General features: G+C 46.8%; 6 protein-coding genes across 6 annotated transcripts; 3 read left to right on the top strand and 3 right to left on the bottom strand.

Moving 5' to 3' along the window:
• The first annotated feature begins 635 nt into the window (after positions 1 to 635).
• K444DRAFT_618287 (farnesyl-diphosphate farnesyltransferase) lies at positions 636 to 2,589 on the top strand. The gene is made up of 2 exons (XM_024881285.1): positions 636 to 2,266; positions 2,326 to 2,589. The coding sequence occupies exons 1-2, from the start codon at positions 1,037 to 1,039 to the stop codon at positions 2,476 to 2,478; spliced, it is 1,383 nt and encodes a 460-aa protein (XP_024731372.1). The 5' UTR covers positions 636 to 1,036; the 3' UTR covers positions 2,479 to 2,589.
• A 1,485-nt stretch (positions 2,590 to 4,074) lies between these two features.
• K444DRAFT_618283 (amino acid transporter) lies at positions 4,075 to 6,693 on the bottom strand. Its single transcript, XM_024881284.1, has 7 exons — positions 6,423 to 6,693; positions 6,353 to 6,372; positions 6,217 to 6,294; positions 6,137 to 6,161; positions 5,507 to 6,083; positions 4,887 to 5,455; positions 4,075 to 4,551 (listed from the first exon to the last, which is right to left on the bottom strand). Exons 1-7 carry the CDS (start codon positions 6,545 to 6,547, stop codon positions 4,326 to 4,328), a joined length of 1,620 nt encoding a protein of 539 aa, XP_024731371.1. The 5' UTR covers positions 6,548 to 6,693; the 3' UTR covers positions 4,075 to 4,325.
• A 769-nt stretch (positions 6,694 to 7,462) lies between these two features.
• Positions 7,463 to 8,818, top strand: K444DRAFT_646287 (Arginase/deacetylase; the record flags this gene model as incomplete). The annotated part of the gene is made up of 7 exons (XM_024885185.1): positions 7,463 to 7,612; positions 7,667 to 7,763; positions 7,816 to 7,932; positions 8,009 to 8,171; positions 8,221 to 8,263; positions 8,325 to 8,550; positions 8,613 to 8,818. The coding sequence occupies 7 exons, from the start codon at positions 7,463 to 7,465 to the stop codon at positions 8,816 to 8,818; spliced, it is 1,002 nt and encodes a 333-aa protein (XP_024731370.1).
• A 921-nt stretch (positions 8,819 to 9,739) lies between these two features.
• Positions 9,740 to 10,057, bottom strand: K444DRAFT_634617 (uncharacterized protein; the record flags this gene model as incomplete). Its single annotated transcript, XM_024883767.1, has 1 exon — positions 9,740 to 10,057. One exon carries the CDS (start codon positions 10,055 to 10,057, stop codon positions 9,740 to 9,742), a length of 318 nt encoding a protein of 105 aa, XP_024731369.1.
• A 1,773-nt stretch (positions 10,058 to 11,830) lies between these two features.
• K444DRAFT_634616 (uncharacterized protein) lies at positions 11,831 to 12,911 on the top strand (the record flags this gene model as incomplete). The annotated part of the gene is made up of 2 exons (XM_024883766.1): positions 11,831 to 12,020; positions 12,076 to 12,911. The coding sequence occupies 2 exons, from the start codon at positions 11,831 to 11,833 to the stop codon at positions 12,909 to 12,911; spliced, it is 1,026 nt and encodes a 341-aa protein (XP_024731368.1).
• Positions 12,912 to 16,542: 3,631 nt separating this feature from the next.
• On the bottom strand, positions 16,543 to 17,195 carry K444DRAFT_618279 (uncharacterized protein). The gene is made up of 2 exons (XM_024881283.1): positions 16,790 to 17,195; positions 16,543 to 16,737 (listed from the first exon to the last, which is right to left on the bottom strand). The coding sequence occupies exon 1, from the start codon at positions 17,071 to 17,073 to the stop codon at positions 16,795 to 16,797; it is 279 nt and encodes a 92-aa protein (XP_024731367.1). The 5' UTR covers positions 17,074 to 17,195; the 3' UTR covers positions 16,543 to 16,737; positions 16,790 to 16,794.
• Between the last annotated feature and the right edge of the window lie 3,114 nt (positions 17,196 to 20,309).

The following is a 20,309-nucleotide window of genomic DNA, read 5'->3' as shown; positions in this document are numbered from 1 at the left end:
TCGACGTATCTCAGCTGATCAAAATCCTCTTATCGCAGGGGCTATCACCGGGTACCGCACACATCCGAACCCCCTTCCAAAAATCCTTCCTTCCCTTGCCCGTTGTATCTCAGCTCATATCTCGCAGGCTTATTGCATGCATGCACACATGCATAACGCATATCCATACCCCGTACCGCCACCGCGCATCCCCGATTCCCGAGGAACTCAATCGGCAACGTTGCACCGTCGTGCAATCCCCACGCTGCTTACCTTACCTTACCTTATCTTACTTTGCCTTACATTTGTGCCAGCCCTTTGCCCATTCATTTTTCGTTGCACAACCTCAGCCCCCTCGGCACTCAACTCAATCCACATTTTCCGATCCTCTCATTCAATATTCGCTTACTCCTCGCACTAGTCGAGACTAGCTGTAACGGGATGCCCGATGGCTTGCATACCCTGCGACTGCAGCGCTCGATGCAGAAAGGCGGCTTCCGCCTTTCTGCAGAGTGCTGCAGGGCAGGCAGTTCAGCTCGAGGAAAGAAAGGAGTGGGCTGACAATTGATAACTGTCGCCGGAAAAGGAAAAACCCCCACTTTTTTGTACAGGCGAAAGGCAGGTGAGTTGTACAATTATGTTTTATTACAGAGGGATGGACAACTCTTCAATTGCGTATCTAGAGAAGGACCTTCACGAGATCATGACAGAAGTAAAGGAAGTGAGATCACGTGAAATAGACAGACTAGTGCCATTTGGGTTTAGAGCCGGGGCGAACAACCACCGACGACGCGTCCGCGCAATTGGACAATGCGTTGATCGCCTTGCCCCACCAGACCCTCGATCACGACTTATAGCAGCCATATCATCGCCATTAATGTATAACTCAAGAACTCCCTCTCTCATCACGACCAAGTCCGAATTGTCAACATGGGGATCTTAGGCCAGGTCCTGTACTTTGCGGTGCATCCCAACCAATTAAGATCTATAATAAAGTGGTTGGCATCCCCAAGAAATCGCTAGAGATATACATGGAGGCTAAGATATCCATAGGAAGATGTGGCATGAACCAGCTTATTCTCGCGACCTCTCCAACGAGTCAGCGACGCTTGCGGATTGTTTCAAATGGCTCAAGATGACCAGCCGGAGCTTCGCCATGGTTGTGCAAGAACTCAATCCCGACCTGGTTGTCCCGGTAGCCCTGTTCTATCTGGTGCTGCGCGGACTAGACACGATCGAGGATGACATGACCATCTCTCTGGAGGAGAAGGAGCCGTTGCTGCGCAGCTTCGAGACGGTTCTTGAGAAGGATGGCTGGACGTACGACAAGAATGGCCCGAACGAGAAGGACCGCGAGCTTCTCGTCCACTTCAACGACGTGATCACGGAGCTCAAGCTGATTGACCCGAGGTACAGGGACATCATCAAGGACATCACACGCAAGATGGGAAACGGCATGGCTGACTATGCCAACACCAACGGCGTCAACACGATCGAGGAGTACGAGCTATATTGCCACTACGTGGCAGGGCTCGTGGGAGACGGATTGACGCGGTTCTTCGTGGACGACGGCTTCGCGAATCCGGCTTTGAGCAAGCAGCCCGAGCTTGCGGAATCCATGGGCCAGTTCCTGCAGAAGACAAACATCATCCGCGACGTACGCGAGGACTTCGACGACCAGCGGCGCTTCTGGCCCCAGGCAATCTGGGCGAAGCACGTGGACCAGTTCGACGATCTCTTCGAGCGCAGACACCGCGAGGCAGCGCTCGCCTGCAGTTCGGAGATGGTCCTGAACTCGCTGAGACATGTGGAGGCGTGCCTCTCCTACATGGCGGGGATCAAGGAGCCGGGCGTCTTCACCTTCGTCGCCATCCCCCAGGCGATGGCCATCGCCACGCTGGAGCTCGTCTTCCAGAACCCCCGCATCTTCGAGGCCAGCGTGAAGATCACGAAGGGCGACGCGGCGCGGTTGATGATGGAAGCGTCGCGGGACCTGCGCACCGTCTATGCGGTCTTCAAGCGATACGTGCGCCGGATACGCAAGAAGAACACCCCGAGGGATCCCAACTTCGTCGACATCGGTATTGCCTGTGGCAAAGTTGAGCAGTTCATCGAATCTGCCTATCATTCGCGGGATCGAAAGGGTCTTGCTCGATTGGCCAGGGATGGTGGGAGTGGAGTAGTAGTCACCGACAAGGCCGAGGCTCTCGATGGTCAGGCGAAGAGCGATGTCTTCTACCTCCTGCTTGCCATGTTGGGCACGCTATTCTTCATTTTGGCGATCCTGGTAAGGTCGTCGGTCGTTCAGTTTCCTCGGCACGAATCTGCTAACGTTAATCAATCAAGGTTGGAATTGCGTACCGCACCGGAGCGAGGTTCGATATGGCGACCCTTGGAGAACTCACAAAGAGAAACATCTTTCCCGACAAGGAAAAGATTCTGGATACCCAACAGGGTAATGCCATGGGAGGTCCTCCCATCGCTCATGGGGAGCTATAGTAGTTGTGCCCGTGGGTCAGATCTGCTTACTTACCCCAACTATTTATTACCGATAAACGCTCTAGCCCTTCTCCTTCGCAGATGGGAAATGTAATGTTAAAATCGGGGACGATAGCATATAGATAGCTATTACCGCAATTTTCTGGGTGCAACGGCTTTAAATCCTCTGCGTTGAAGTGAAGTGAAGTGAAGTAACTGGTCTCTTTAGCGGAAGCTAAGCGAAGGCGAAACAGCCTCCTTTATCTCCTGTCCACTATCGAGAGTACAGAGGGCCCGAGTCGGGGCTCCCTGGTTCCAGCACAACCTAAAGATAATTGGATACTCCAAAGATCAAACAAAACGACGAGGGGGAAAGAAAGGAAGAGAGAGAACGAGGGAGATGGATAGATAGGAGAAGGGATACTTTGGTTGAGAAAACCTGTCGATTATTGGGGGAACTTGATGTACATTGACGTGGCTCTGATTATTTGCAAGCGTGGTCGATACACTACATAGATCTGGGATTATGCATCGTGGATACTATCGATGGCATAGAAAGTTAGCAAAGCGATTACTTGTTTGAAATACACAACCGGTGCAAATACTCACTATAAGGTTATAGCAAACTGCCTTTCCCCTCCCCTCCCCCCAAAAAATCGACTACCGGCCGGAAGATCGAGGCGCGCCATTTCTTTCTAAACGTACGAGCGATAAGACATCGTCTTGGAAGGAGGGCTTCTGGATCCGCGCCACGCGGGTTGCGAATCGGATCAGATGATCCGCGCACACCACCTCCACGGATGGATGCGTGGCGGATGGGTGCAGTGTCACGGAACTTGCCTTCCCCCCGCAGCAGAGCAGCGCACGACAAGTGCGCCACGGACACAGTGAATGGTTCGTATAATCGTATTGTGATCGGAAGGCGCGGAATGGTTTGGACGATGTGAGCACTGAGAAGGAATGGGATGGGATGGGGTCGAGGGAGGCGGAGGAGTCGGAGATACGCGGTGGTAGATCATTTTTTGTCTTTCAGGGGCAGGTTGAGTGAGGGAGTGGCGGCAGGGGGGGCGAGCAAAAATTAGATTTTAGGTTTTCAGGGCTGATGGGATGAGGCTGTGCAAAGATCCTGGGGGCGGCCGAAACGATGGCGCGCCAAAATTTTAAGATTTGGGGGTTAAGCTTCTTTGGATGGGGCCAATGATGCGTTGCCGGGTACGAGAAAAGGAAAAAGGGAATCGAGTGAGGAAGAGGAATGTTCAAGAAGGGATTTGTGAACGTGGAGCAGATGACTTGGTGGATGTGAGGATACGAGATACGGGATACGAGGTATGGATGTTGGAGCCTGGGCGACAGAATGCGTGGGCTCCAGACGGAGTAGGGCTGAGTCGGAGCTCAAGCCCAGGGAGATTGATTGGGGAGACGATTTAAGCTTGATAATTCAAGAGTGATGGTGACCAATGACGGCAGAATGGCTAGGATTTAAAGCTTTGAATGTTTCTGTCGTCCAATGAGGTGGGCAATCTTCAATCTTTTCAAGATTTAGTTAGGATTGGTGGTAGCGAATGAATCATGGTCAGGTATAGAAAAGGGGTGTCTTCAGAGAAAATCTCTGTCAGGATGCAGATGGGTGGGCTCGATAGAAGAGCTTCCATTCCTTTCTTTACTTGCTATAGGGATTACAATAGAATTTCGTGTGGTCTCATACGAGTTGTGAGAGACAACTTTTGTGACCACTGCCCGTGAGAGTCAGCGATCAAGTCTTCTGGCCCCAATGTTGTAATGTTAAAAAACCTTTCCACGATTCATAAACAATCCAAATAACACGTTATAAATCAAAAGCAACTCCATCCCAAACCTAACTTAGAAACTCATTGCTTCGTTCCCGCAGCAATAGATGTCCCCGATCTCGAAATGCCTTCAACCACAGGCCCCTGCCCCTCACCACCGAGCACAGAATCGCTTTCCTTAATATACACATGTCTCGCATGCGTAACCCAGTATACTCCTGGAAGGACGATGATCGCGCCTATGACGACGATGGACCAGTTCATGTTGCCGAGGTTCGAGAGGTTGACTGGGAGGTACATTGGGAAGCTGGCGGGCGTTAGTGAAAGGCTCGAAACAAGACACAAATGAAATAAGCTGGCCAAGCGATGAGAAAGAAGTGAACTGGGTATCCGATAAAGGGTTTCGAGAATTGAGGGATGGGAATTCAGAACTGAGATTCCAGAACTGAGATTCTAGACCTGAGAAACAAGATCAGAGATCTCAAAACTCAAACCCGAAATCGGAACCGAGAACCCAGACCTTAGGACCAGGAATTGAGATCCCGGAATACAGAACCAAGACTTCAAAATCCGGAACTGAGAACCTAGAAACAAGCACCGAGAATCGGAAACCGAGAAAAGTATTGAAGAAAGAATACTCACAAAAGCATAACAATAATCAATGCACTCCACCCCACCGAGATGATGTTGATCGCATATCCCCATCTCCCCAAGTCAAAATTCGGATGCGGTGGCAAGACCTTCCTTCCTCGAATCAGGAGAGTGACGATTGGGATCGCGTACCCGATCTGAAAGCAAATACCCCCACAACTGACAACAGCTTGGAAGCCATAGTCGCTACCGAGAACAATGAGACCGAGGATGAGGTCTATGGCCAGGACGCCGGTGAGAGCACGAAGCGGGATGTTGAACTTGGTGCTGATTTTGGCGAAGTATGAGGAGAAGGGGAGTGCAGCGTCGCGGGCCATGGACCAGGCGAGTCTGGAGGCTGCGGTATTGGTGCCGACGATGACGAGATAGTTGATGCCCATCGTTACAATGGCGCAGAACATGCCTCCACCCCAGGTACTACCCAGGACATCCATGAACCAGTTCATGTATGGTTGGCTGCCTGACATGTAGGCTTCCCAGTCGCCGGCACAGAAGAGGATTACCAAGACGCTGGCCCAGGATGTCAAGCTGCAGAAGACCATTGACCATACGACAGCTCGCTGTTTTATTCAATCAGCACTGTGGATCCTGCTTTGGGGAGGTAAACTTACAGGCGCAACGTACGAAGGGTTCTTCGTCTCTTCCAGAAGATGCAAAAGCCCATCCGTGCCATAGAGGCCAAAGATCGGGGTGTACAGACTCATGATGAAGACCCATCCACTACTCTCATATCCAGAATTATTCAAAAACCACTTGAACACGAAATCGGCATTCTGCTTTGGAGCGAGGGCCAGGAAGGAGATTGCCCAAGCGAGTCCTCCGCCAACAGTCCACACTGCACCCAGCACATTCATAGCGGGCAAGTGCTTCGGGAAGTAGTTCTGTAGATAGGGTGCGATGAGGAAGAGTGAGTACACGAGCCAGGTCAGCCAAGAGGGCCAAACGAAGTCTGGATGCGTGACTTCGACAAAGCTTCGGATGATGCTTGCGGAATTCAGACTGCAGCTTGATCCCATGGAGATCTCGCCGAAGAGGACAGCCCAACCGACGACGTAGGACAGAAAGGGACGCATTTTTCCGGTTGCGAGAGCTTGCGTGTAGTATTGTTGACCGCCAGCTGTGGGCCAGATGGAGGAGAATTCGGCGATTGAGCACATGAGGATTGTTTGGCCAACAGCGACGACAAGCCTGGGAGACGTCAGGAACTGATATATTACGAGGAATAGTTGAACTTGACTTACGTCCCATAAACAAGAGCCATTGGTCCTAGGAATAATAACGTCAGCTAGGCTCAATGGCCCGAGACAGAAGGCTTTCTTACCACCGAGATCGAAGACTGTTCCATAGAGGATGATGTTGCAGCTCCAGCTGCACATGATCATGACCTGGTATGCGCATACTATAAAATATATCAGGATGCATTCCATCATCACCTTATGAGCGAGGAGTAGACGCACAAGTCCAGAAGTTGTACACCCTGAAGTCGTTAGTGGGAGATATCGTAAATCGGAGCAGAAGAAATCTTACCTCTTGAGCTCTCCAACCTTGCCCGTAGCTTTCATTAACGCATCGTCATCAGAGATGACGAGCGTATTGCTTTCAACATCGCTCCAGGCTTTTTCATCCGAGGACTGAATTGTTTGCTTGCTCATGGTGGGGGTTGATTGTGCTTTTCTGATCGTGAACACAGGTTTGAGGTTAATACAAGACAATTTCCTCGCTTCGGGAGGGGGCGAGATTGACTCTTAAGTATTCCCATGTCTACAGCCATCTTTCTCTGTGGTGGTGTTGGTGGTTGGATGCTCAAAAGGGAGAGAAGATGGAGACGTTCGCAACGCTAGTCCCACAGTAGCAGGCCGATTGAGAGAACGAAGGCTTCTTTTGCCCCTCCTTTTCTTGGCCGCGGCCGCCGGCTTGTGCCGACTGTCTGTTGACAGCATCGGATGTGGTCTGCCTCAAACATTAGTCGCCCTATTACGACCTCTCAATGATCACCTCAACGCGCTTTACCGCTGAGATAGCTTATTTATCATTGGGACGATTCGATCAACAGATCGTGAAATGCAGATCTTTCTAGCGTTTAAGCCCTGTAATTCCAGGGCATAAGAGCCTAGAAGTGCCCCACTTTTCCTCACTGCCGAGCCAACTTTGACTCCAGGCACTCGGCCATCTCCACCTTTCTTCTCTCCACAAGGTTGGGAGCATCGACAGCTATCTGCCGCAACGCAGACGGTGGCGACCAATGATGAAAGAATGCTCTTTACCGTAGAAATAGACTTAGATCTGATAGGCTCTGGTTGGGTGAGAGTTCTGCCACCCCACTTCAGGTAAGTACACCCGACGAGAAAGGCTGGACAGACTGAATAAAAGGTGGACCTTTCCTCTCATGCCAAACAAGGTCCTCTACTTTTCACTCATCACTTCTCAAGCATTGCACAGTATCAGTCAGCAAAATGACTTCCACATTTATCCTTGCATTGTGCATCTCTGCCCAGATCCTTCCCGTACTTTCCCACCGCAATGACCACACTGCAACTCATCTGATGCCGCATCGTCACCAAACTTTCATGGCGGACGACTTCATCGACGTGACTACAGATAGCGAGTTCTTCGGACTCACTACTTTTGCCAACCTGCCATACGTCAATTGCTTCAAGCCGGATGATAGCGAGGCGGGCAAATATGATATTGCGATACTCGGCGCTCCTTTTGATACAGTAAATAGAACCATTGTACCAAGTCATTATACCGAAGCTAATAGGTATCAATAGAGTGTCACAGGTAGGCCTGGTGCTCGGTTTGGACCTGCTGGAATTCGCAGAGGATCACAACGGATTGCACCGGGTGACGCTTGGAACATTTACACGGGTAGCTGAAACTGCACTCCACTCTCCAAAGATTCCACTAACAGATCAACTAGGAGAGAATACTTTCATGTCGTGGGCAAAGATCGTGGACTGTGGTGATGTGCGAATGACCTTTCTCGACAACAGAATCGCACTGAAGCAACTTGAGAAAGCGCACGAGATCAACCCCAGTCCCCAGCTGCACTCAATATTCCCGCTAATTGTACTAGATCATCTCCGGACAACCATCCTCCACTCCGGCGAAAGGTCATATACCACGTATCGTTGTTCTGGGTGGTGACCACACAACCACTCTCGCGGCGCTCCGCTCGACATATGATCGGTTCGGTGCTGTGTCCGTGATCCATTTCGACAGTCACCTCGATACTTGGGATCCAAAAGTGCTTGGTGGAAATCTCTCTACGTATGCGTAAGTATATTCTAACCAGGCAATCTCTCAAAGACTGACGAGTCTCCAGTGGTGTGAATCATGGAACTTTCCTCCATATTGCTCACGAAGAGGTACGGCTAGACCAATATTCTTGAAATTTTATGTGGGGAAATTAACTAAAAGATAATATAGGGACTCATTCTCAATTCGTCCATCCACGCAGCTGTGCGTGCTCCTGTTATGCGCGAGAAAGACGACCTCTCCAACGACCATCGCTGCGGCTTTTCGATCATCACCGCTCGAGATATCGATCTCATCGGTTCACAAGGCGTCATAGACGCCTTGAAGAAGCGGGTTGGTGACAACAAAGTGTACATCAGTCTCGACATTGACTCGCTGGACCCGGCATTTGCTCCCGGTAAGTGCAGTTAAAAATTACCTCTCCTGTGACCTTGCAAGTGCATACTGACGTGCTCAAAGCAACCGGAACTTCAGAGCCAGGCGGATGGTCTACACGCGAGATGTTGACGATTATTGATGGTTTGAAGGGGCTTCAAGTAGTGGGTGCGGATGTGGTTGAAGTTGCGCCCGTCTATGACAATCCAGGAGAGACAACTGTTCTTGCGGCTGCAGAAATCGTTCAGTCGCTGCTGACGCTTATGGTCCAAATGCCGATAGATTCGTAGTAATGTTGGAAACGAATTGTCTTGAATGGGAAGGGTAAGGGGAACGGGGTTAGGTCGCCGCCTGGGATGGATAAGGAGCGAGATATATGTTTGAACTTAATTGAAAATAGAGAGGAATGGTGCATCAAGTTGACTCTCTGCTTAGGAAGAATCTCCCTAATCCATTACCTTGACCCGGGGACGTACGGGTTCTTATTGGAATTTGTGGTCTATAAGGCGGGTCCGACTTTAGTATTACCCCGCTAAGAGGCAAATGTACCCCGCATTCCCTGAACATTGGCATGGACAGCCGTCATAATTTTGCAAAGAAGGGAAATGATAACCACACCACTCTTGATGAAAGGTTAACAAGCTATGATGAATTGCCCTGTTTTTTGATCCTGGATTAATGTTTATTTGAAAAAGAAACAAGTCTTGCGCCTTCTGGTTTTTTTTTTCAACGAATGCAGCTTACCCAGATCACTTGAAAAAAAACCCTCCTTTTATCGATGATTCATATTTCTAAACATGAAATAAGAAGTTGAGTGCTTCGCATTAGTTCTAGCAGTATTTCTCAAACCAGAAACAGGAGGGGTACCTGAATATTTTGAAGTGCTTTACCTCAATGTCCTGATAAGCGAAAACTGCTAAGGAAAGTTTCAAGAGAAAATATAGTTAGCAAAAGAGAAATATTACGAGCTTGAGAGTTGCATATGTTTTTGGGATATCTCTTTTGTTGTATATCTAATTGTACTTCAGAAGCCGCCAATATGCAATCAAATGAGTGTATTAGGTCAGTATCCAAGGCCATATGCCCTTTGTCTCCGAGGCTGTGAGACGTAGGGTTATTGCTCCTTTATCAAATGGGTGTGTCAGGTCAGTCTCTCGTTCTCTCTGCAAAATTCATCTCCAATCATCCAGATTGCCGGAAGGATCTCCCATTTAGGAGTTGCCTGTGCAAGCGTCGCATTGGTCATGACCGCAGTTCTGGCAAGCTGGGTACGGGAATTGACTGTAACCCCCGCCTCCGCACTGGCAGCAGTCCATCCTATATAGCTTGGACTGTCTGGTTTCTGAGGGTACAGTTGCCAGGGGGTTTTGGGGCTCAGGTGTTTTTGGTTTGAAGACTGGGGTCGTTGGCGAGTACTTTGGACTCGTGGGAGTGAGGCTCGGAGTTGTGGGTGAGTACTTCAGACTCATGGGTGAGTAAACTGGAGCCATGGGTGAACAAGCTGGGGCTTCCTTAATGTCACGACTCATTTTGCCGATGGGTTGATTAGCAAGATTGTGGAGTGAGATTGTGAAGTGCTCTAATGTGGTTGGTGGTTGAGTCCAGTTGTGTGAAAGGGAAAATGATGGATGATTAGCAGATGAGCAAGTCTAGGGGAGGGGAGGAGACTTTATAGACGAGGGAGAATTTGTTCAAAAATTGTCTACTTAACGAACAAGCTGTACACCGGTCGAGATCTAAATCCTCTCTTACAAGTGCCCATTCAATTCTGCGAGAACAGCGTTTATAAAATAACAATGAAACATCCATACAAATTAACTCCTCTACCAATTATGGAATTTATGGCTAGGATACTAAGCATGGGTAGATCAATATTACTAAAGACAAAGAATTTCTAAGCAAACAAATTTAAGAAAATTAGTAACTCAATACACTCAATTATTTGGCTCCCTTTCTAAATAAATCAACCCAATATTAGCATCAAACTTTCATTCCCCTTTATCCTTCCTATAATAAAATGTTGGTTCAGACTTTATTCCATTGAAAACACCAATATGGTCCTGGACAGTGAGTTCTTTCTTCTCTGATACTACGTGCCTATCAGGAGAACAAAGCCAAACTGGCCAAGAATAGACAAAGACAGGCCAGAACAATTCGTTTGGTACTCGAGCTATTCGCATCTTGCCGCTCGGCTTTGTGGAGTGACATAATTCGGAGAAACAAACCAAGTTGGCAATTTAGCATTAAAAGCTATTCGACAAGCCATCAGGATTCAGGAATCTTGGCCGAAGTGCAGAATAAAGGCTGCTTTAGCGAATCCGACAATCATCGCTGATGAGGAGATAACAATCGCCAATACGTCATCTTAAGAGGGGGTGAGAATAGAAGCGGTTCACAGTTAGATAGACAAAACATAAACTTTGTAATATTAGTGAAATAGAGAACACTTTTATCACGTGACCTTATCTCAATGGAAAAGTCCTTGCCGACTCCACTCTTCGTGTCCTTGAACTTCACTTCTTGACCATGGAATCTTCTACCACCCTCGATATTCATCGACCGCCATCTCATTGAAGAAGTTCGCTCGATACATGCATACAATGCTTACCCTTGAAGCCCTTCTCCACCCATTTACTGCCTGCCGCCTTTGATGACGTGACAGATGAGCAATGATGAATTTGCAATCGGAGGTTGCTTCCAAAGGTACGATGGTGTCAACTCAACATCAGTAATATGCTTTGATGTGTCCTCGTCTTACCCTTAGCGCAGACTGTCGAGTCTGCAATAGGCGGCGCATCAAGTGCGATCGCAGAGTCCCAACATGCGGCAAGTGCGAGAAGCGCGGCCTCACGTGCTCTGGCTATGGGGTCCTTCTGAAATGGGATCAGGGCGTTGCAAGCCGTGGAAAGTTAAAGGGGAGGTCTATACCGATTAGGGCTAGAGACACACCAGTGTCTGTTTCGCACCTCATCGAAGTATCAAACTCTCCAGATGAGAATATATCGCTGTCAGGTGATCAGTCGCCTGAAATCGATCCTTCTTTCAGTCTGGAAACGAGAATGATTCCAAAACCTCTGCTCCCTTTCCAGCTTCAGCGATTTGATGAAAGGTATCTGCTTTATCACTACGATCGCATTGTGGCCTCAAATATGAGTTGGGGAGACTGTCACGAGAATCCTTGGCGTCACATCATTATACCTTTGGCTCTTGAGTGTCCGCCTCTATTGAACGCCATCCTGGCATTTGCAGCAAAACACATAAATGCAGTATCACTCTCAGCTTCGAGAAATAGCACGTCGGTTATGCCTGTCGCCTGTCCTGATAGGTTTCAGCAGAAAGCTGTGAAGCTTCTGGCTCAGGAGATCAAGGCGTTCGCGACGGAGAGAGGTTCTCAGGCTTTGTCTGACATTCACAAAGATGTCTCTCGAAATCGTTCGAATGCTATCTTGGCCACGATGCTAGTACTGTGTAACGTGGAGACCGTATGGCCAGGTCTGTTTTGTTGCCCGTAAATCCGCCCCAAACCACATCTTTGACAGCCTCATAGATTCTTCCTTCTGGCAAGTCCACCTAAATGCAGCAAGAACAGTAATAGCATCGTCCAACGACTCACTGTCATTCAAAGCACCGGAAGATTCGACATCAGAGTTCTTGGAGCAAGAGCTTTTCATCGCAAATACCTTTGCTTCGACAACGAACTTCCTCAATTTCACTCTGCATGAGGACTTCAAGCTCAATCCTGCGACATCAAAACCTAGCAGCATCTTCATCGAGTTTCTCAAACTACTCCAGATGGTTACTAGTCTCGAGCGTCAAGCAATGACCAACCCGGAAATCCTTGCCAACTCTGGGGTGTCCCCTTCTGGACTGAGAAAACTGTTTGAACACGCACGGTCACAGACTTTAGCTATGGACAAAACGTTCCAAATTTCCGAATCTGACGATTATGTCCATATCAGCCGTACATCAAATTGCTTTTACCATGCTGGGCTGATCTATTCGTATCGCGCGCTGTTGAAGAGCGAGTTTCTCGATCTTGACTTGTTCACGGAGAAGGAAACCCAAATTAGAACTTCTAAATTCGAACTTTTTCACGCTCTTGGCTTCGCAGAGACGAACAAGCCGACATTCGCACAAGATTTGGTATGGCCCTTGTTCATTGCTGGAACTGAAGCAACACAGAAAGACGAACAAGACATGGTCATTGCGAAACTTCAGCAAGCCATGTCAGAGACAGGCTTCTCGAACTGCCAACATGCTTTGGAATTTTTGAATGCGTTTTGGGAAAAGAGGAACTATAATAAGGAGCAGGAACACAACTTGGACTGGATAGCCTTTGCCAGAGAGTGGACAGGCCAGGGCAGGACCTTTTTGGTATTCTAAAATGATTGGACTTGTGAAAGCCTTTTTTTGGGTGTTTCCGTTGAAGCGAATCTACAACCCGCCCCAGGACAAGGGGATCCAACCTCGAGGCTTAGAAATCATCACCCGGCCACTTCATGAAGATCTCTCCAACTTCTTTCGGCTTTGCCAGCATACACCAATAGCCGGCATCCACCTTCCCCACTGTCAAATTCGGGTCAAGCCCATTTCCTTCGCCTTTCCAATCGTCTGCGGCAGGCAGGTTATATCCAGCACACCTGAAATAAACAGATACGGCACGGTAACCTTGTATCTCTCTGCTGGCAGCTTCTTCTCCTGCTCGTAGTACAACCCTTCCACGAGATCGCTTTAATAACAGAATGGCGCCGCGAGCCCATCCCTAGTCAAACGTCCAACGAACTCCTCCCTCGTCGCGTCAGTTGCATATGCTTGCACGGGACCTTTCTTGGTCTTGCTCCAGCCACATTTGGATCCCCGTTTTCAGCGCACAGCGTCTGCCTCCAAGGCTTTGGCTCGGCATGCAGAGCCGTGAACAACGACTCGACGTGTTTATCAGCAGTGTGTCAAAGGATTAATCACGTTAATCAAATTAATCAATCAATTAATCAATTAATGTGATTAGATTATGATTAATGTAATTCAGATTTTTTTTGATTAGATTAGAATAATTAATCTGTCACGTGACTATAGTAAATCACTGTTTACTTAATAAGTATTAAATAACTAAGGCACCTATCAGGTAGCCCTAGTTAAACTAAGCCAGGGCTTATATAATAGTAGCTATATACTAGCTTTCAATAATAATAAACTAGTTATTCTCCTACATTCCCACTTTTTTAATTTAGCTTCGGGTCGCTTACTAAGCGTTGCCGCCCCTGATTAGTCTAGCGCTAGAGCTGGAGCGGGCAGGAGCGTTACTAGATTAGGCTAGCACGGTCACGTGTAGGATCACGTGTGTATTAATCAGATTAATCAGATTAATCTAATTAATACGTGAATAGAATATGATTAATGAGTATATTTTGTGATTAGATTAGATTAATGGCTATTAATCTAATCTAATCATTTGACACACTGTTTATCAGCGAGCACGGGCCCGTAGCTAGGATCAGTGAACAAATACCAGTATTCAAGTGGGAAGTAGCCAAGCGCTTGCTTCATCAAGGGTTTGACCACATTGAGCACAAATGGCTGCCATTGGCGGAGAATAGACACACACATTTAGCGTGATCAAGCCCACGCAGCGCTCGGGGCGAAAGACGTAGAAATATTGAGCGAGACCCACTCCCCAGTTGTGGCTGCTGATGATGATTTGAGGGAGTGGGCGAAGACGAGATTGAGTGGTTGGCGAATGAGAGGTATGCGTGGTACTAGGGCGTTATATCTAAATAGTGTCCCTACTTCGTAATATCATTAGTTCAGGAATTAAGAGCTTTAAGAAAAGAAGAAGGATATACTAAATATATGTAGTATTGAATCTGTTGAACGGATGCACGTGTACGTGTAAGTGGGTCAAGTTCTTGATTGATTCTTGTAGAATGGGAGGTGGGCGAAGCCCACCTTATATACATGTCTGTACAGGCTAGTTGGCCTTGCACGTGGTCATGTGCGTGTGACATGTCACATGACCATATTCAACAGAATCAAGCGGCCTGATCCCAGTCTGTAATTTAACGGCATGTGAAAGTGCTATCTTTGCCTCGCAATAAAGTTTATTAAAGTAAGAGTAAATAATTAAATTTAATAACTACCCGATTAAGATATAATTAAATATAATGCTCTTGGGTTAATTATATATTATATTAAATGAGTTTAGAGGAGATTTTGAATCTAGCTAATTAAAGGGCCAAAAATTAATATATAATATGTTTTTCTTATTTTAGAAAATAATTCTTCTTATAACAGTAAGCTTATTAATTAATTTATTAAAAATTTGCTAACTCTATACCTAAAATACTTCTTTTTAAGAAAGAAATAACTTTCTTAATTCAAATCTTTAAATAGTGTAACGGCGTGATCGAGGCAATGGCCAGGGCTCAAAGATCCAAGAATCTCATGTATTGAAAATACTAAGCTAAAGAGAAGAAGGAGAGAGAGAGAAGGAGAGGGGATAAAAGGAGGGAAATACTAGCTAAAACCACTGAAACGCCGGCTAGCTAGGTGAAACCAGTCATGTGACGGCCACTCCTAGCCGGCGCCGTCACAAATAGCAAGAAGCCAAGCTAGCTATTAAAATCCATATTATTTCTTAATTTATTACCTTAGCTTTCTAGTACTCTTTATATACTCTCAAGTTATAGCGAAAAATGTATCGAGTAATTTAGTAAGCAAATAATTAATTCAATAAAATTAAAGGCAGAACTTTAAATGCCTCAAAAAGTACTACTAATAATAAGCGGCGAGAATAGCTTATTAGTAAGAATAAGGCTCGCAAAAACCTGAGAATTAATATAAAGAATTATCTAATTTAATTAATATATAGTCAGAATCTCTATAATTAATTTTTATTTCAGGATTTGGGGAAAGTATAAGATTAGGTTAGTCTAGAGAGTATAGAGATGGGATAACTACTTTTAGTATATTCTTGAAGTATTCGTGTATTTTTATTACTTTTTTATGGTTCTAATAGCTCTTAATCAACGCTACGCGAAGATAAAATCATTATACAAATCTGTCTCAATTTGGTATCATAATTAATCGTGAATGCGATCGTATTATTGCATCGCTGAAGCTCGCTAAGGACCCCGAGGAGCCCCTAGAACCCCTTAGAATTCACATTACTTAGGCGAGTGCAGCGCTGGGAAAATCGATTTATAGTGTGACGATCCTGGACGGCTGGGAGGAGGTTGATGAAAAACACCTAGCGATTGGAGTAATATGTGCATCTCATATTAGCAAGTCGGCTCAGTAGTTCTCAGTTAGATACTAGATACGAAAAGAAGAGTAGACAATATGTCAAAGACTCCCCCCCCTCCGCCAAACAAAATCCCCACGAAGCCAGAATACTTGTACGTGGCTCTTTTATTCCCTAGGCTTAGCGACTACATCCCCGATGCATGACAACCTCGTGCATTTCAGGAGTGCCTAACTCTAAAGAAATGATCGGATTCTGAAACTGTGACCAGGGGGGCTGAGATGCTGCTCAAGAGATTGTTGATTACCAAACGACCGATCGCACTTGTCGCATTCGAATATGTGGGCTGGTGAGTTGAGGTGCTGATTGAGAGCTGCTGGCTACCGAATTCCCGATCGTACTCGTCGCACTCGTGCACTGGAGCGTGAGCTGGGGAGTTGAGATGTTGGTTGAGGGCTTGCTGGCTGTTGAGTGTTCGATTACGTTCGTTGCATTCATATATTGGATCGTGACTCGTGAGCTGGAGAGTCGAGGTGCTGATTTAGGGCTCACTCAGTGTCAAATGTCCGATCGCACCCATCACTCATACACAAGTGCGTGAGCTGGTGAATTGAGGTGCTGCTGCAGTGCCTGCTGACTGCCAAAAGATCGATCGCAAGGCGGACAGTGCGGGCCATATCGCTCAATGATTGCTTTCTTTAATGTTGGTAGTTTTCTTTGCTCGATGAAGGGATATACCTACCTACCCCTCTTCGTGACTCACAACTGCACTGGCGACTGAGATGAGGCTGATGACATCCTGACGTTTATTCTCAAACTTTAAACCCAAACTATGTACCAAAACTGACCGCCTTTTTAACCCAAGAAGCACGGAAAATGCATGATATGAGAATCCCTTTGACTTGAAAATGTATCCTTTTGCTTTCGTGCATCTCACCCCAACGCAAATGCTAAAATTTTCTCTATAAGTAACTTCAGATATGATCAGCATCATTTTCTCTGGAATCCGACTACCGCAACATACCTCCACTAATACGCATTAGGATTAAAAGGAATCGGCTCTGGCCTTGCGCCCCCAAGATACTTCAAAGTTGTATCCTCCTGCCCCTGACCATTCCTGCGCTTTTTCGCACGTCTGCGCCTCTTGACACATATGAATGCTATGAAAATTCCAAGCAAGAGAAGGAATGCAGCCCCAAACACGATTCCGATGACGGCGGGGATGGGGATGTGGTAGCAGACATAATTATCGGTTGCCACGCAACGGCGGTTGAGGCTCTGAAGGAGGGATGTGGAGAAGGATTTCATGATTACAGTTGAGAGGAAAATATCTTATGCAGATAATTGAACCAGGATGCAAAGGGAGTTATAGTTAGTAGACAGTGTTCTAAACAGATTCGTAAGGCAGTGAGATGGATATAAGATTTTCATTGTTGCACGAAGGAATATCCTAAGTTTAGAAAATGTGTATTGCCGCCCAGATTAAAGCAGTGTCAGATCGCTGTTCGTTCATTGGACTGCCCCAAGCCCCGGCGGCTACCCAAAGACTTCGATTCTAATTGGTTTACAGTATCTACCTTTTCAAATCCTCAATCATGGAAGCATAATTTATTGGTAAAATAATTATAAAATAAATAAATAAGTAATAAGCAATCTCTCTAAGACCACAAACTGGACCTCATATTCCATAAGTTTCGCCTTTAATCTACCCCCTTTACTACTCGTGAAAGTACTACTGGTTACATTAGCTACCAGGCTAGGGAGTGCCCGCAAACTAAGGGACTGAACTCGAGGTTGATTCGGCTGAAGTACTTCCCCCTAGGCGAAACAAAGGTTAATGGATTCTAGCCATTCGACGCTAGCAGGGGCTATTAACCAGTAGATTTCTTAGATTCAGAGAAATATTACCTGCTTGAGTAAAGTTCAGGTGTTCAGAATTAACATTTGTTACCCCAAATACGAAGCAGTATATTCTCTACTAACGAGGGGTTCCAACCAATAGAGCGCGTGCATTTAGCTAATTGATGCCTATTTACTGTAAGTTAAGCAGGAATCTGGAAGATTTACATCTGTTTGGCTTGATACTTAGTACGAAGTACACAGTATTTACGCGAGACGCGCACTGGAGACATCTTCTCCAGGATTCACTGGCTTGATACGCTAAGCCTCAATGACTAGGGATGGAATTAACCGGTCTCGATTCCGTAATGGGCAAAGCACCGGAAAGTCTCGCTGTAGAGCCTGAAAACACTTTCTGAGTCTGCACCAACCAAGGTAATCATGGTGTTCCGCGAATACTCCCAAGCACGCAGCTATCTCCAACAGCGCAATTCGCAAAATTGCTATTCTTCCTCCCAACCGCAAATGCAGTTCTGAAACTACGGTACTATGAAAGCCGCACCGCTTCACTGATCACAACAATGAGCGCCAAGATCCATGAACCGCCATCTGGCGCCAAGGAAAGAAAAGTGCTCGTCAGGGATACTGGCTTCCCAGAACCGCTCTGTTCAGGTGCCACCTAACACCATCCTAACTACTACACGTATGCCAAGCACACAACTGACATCTCCCCACTAGATCGCAACACCACGCTTCCGCACCCGGAAGCAGACACTTCTCAAAATGCCTGCATCGAAGCCCCGAAAATCGATCTCGCGCACAAACATGGCACACTCTCGTTCCTGCACGGAAGACATCATTCACAGGACACTTCTAATGCATCTATAACTGTAAAAGCGGGAGGAGGCTCCGGTGTAGGACAGGGTAGTACGGTCAAATGTGTAGATGGGAGAAGGGAAAATAAGGAAATAGGGGAGATAGAGAAGGAGGCAGAGACAAAAGAGAATACTATAGACCCCCTGAGTTAGAAGCGTGGAATACCTGATGAGACGAAGGAGATAGGGGATGAGCTGAGGTATAGGGTATAGGGAGAGGGAGGGAAGAAGGATATGTTGAGGAAGTTGCACTTGTATAAAACCCAAAGGTAACAAGGGAAAATACTACGCATAGAGGATGAATCTGTTAAACAAGGATATTACAAACAGGATCAACAGTTGCCGATAAGCGCCTTCTCTCAAAACCCAAGTTCCATATCCCTATTCCAACACCTGTGCCAGAGAACAATGTCTTTCTTCCTCGACGTAATTTCAAACCATAAACAAAAGGCTTCCCAAACGTTGGCCTGGTTGAGAGCTCGAATCTACGCCAGCCTTGAATACATACACTGTTTCCACCGTCGTGTACATTAATTGTTGGGTCCAAGAGGAATTCATCGATGTTCCTGTAGGATAGTGTCGCGCTTTTAGGCCTTCGTGGGCCACCCTTCGTCGGTTCGCCCTTCATACTATTGCGATCCTCCACCAACAAGCACCTCTGGGAGCATCGCCAATCCACGTTCAGAGGCCGACATCTTCATCGGCAGGGTGAAGGTCCCGGGTTGGTCCCTCTCTTGGTGCTCACGGTATTTGTCCTTCTTCAGTAAACTGAAAATTATGACTCCTAGACTCTGGATGCACATTTCTGCGATGCCTGCGATCTTCGCGCTGATTTTTGGAGGGTGAGAGTGCTAGGGAGACAGCTGAGTGTTTTTGGTGGTATGTTGTATGCTGGTTGAGATGAATGAAAGTCAGGGTTTTGAAATTAAATGAATAGAGGGTACCATTACCTATACAGGCTTTATATTTCCGGAAAGCTACGTTTGCCGAAGCTATTTTCACTTCCACCATTGGGGTGGAAATATTTAAGTGCTGCATGTATGCAATGGGGTTGCCGGAATGGGCTTCAGTACTCACCAGTTTCCTAGGGAATCATTAGGACCAACGTGATTTGGAAGCCTGTTTCGGTCTTCAATGGGTGTCAAGTGGTTACCCGCTTGCAGTGACACCAACTTCGGTATCACATTCAGAGAGCTAAAACGGGGCTTATCTGCTTCATTAGATGAAGGCTCAGGCACAAGAAGCATTTATGGGTTCAAATGAAAGTCTCCATTAAGCTAACCAGAGCGTTTTTGAGTGTCAAAAGTTTAATTCTCAATGACCCTGCTCCGTGGTGGGAACTCGTTTTAACTGCACTAGAGACGGGTGATACTAGCCATAGACAAGACTCGGTCCCAGGAATTTTGGACGACATACTTACGAAAGGAAATGGAAGAGACATCCTTGAGCCGAGCTGTCCCTAGAAGAAATCGATGAGGAAGGCGCGATGGCCAATGTCTATATGATGGCGATAACGGCTATGGAATGGTCGGCCGACTTCAGAGGCGATACACCAACCAAATTTTGTACAGACGAGGTGGTGAAGGCAGCGGCAAGGAATTGGAAGAGTGGGAAAGAGGTGATAATGGTGCTGCTTCAGCAGCGCAAGGCCAAGGTGGTAATCACAGAAGAGGTAGTGAAGTCAGCGGCGACAGGCGGCAAAGAAGGGGTCTTGAAAACAATCGAGGAACATTTCAAGATTTCACTTTCTAAAGAAGAATGGTCGATCGCCTAGTTTTATAACGCAGCAAAGGTTGGCAAGGAGGACACAATCCAGAAACTGTTAGCTGA

The sequence above is a fragment of the Hyaloscypha bicolor genome (genome assembly GCF_002865645.1).
Source record: "Hyaloscypha bicolor E unplaced genomic scaffold K444scaffold_135, whole genome shotgun sequence".
Classification (NCBI taxonomy): Eukaryota; Fungi; Ascomycota; class Leotiomycetes; order Helotiales; family Hyaloscyphaceae; genus Hyaloscypha; species Hyaloscypha bicolor.
The sequence above is the reverse complement of the archived record's forward strand: the minus strand, read 5'-3'. Positions and strand labels throughout refer to the sequence as shown.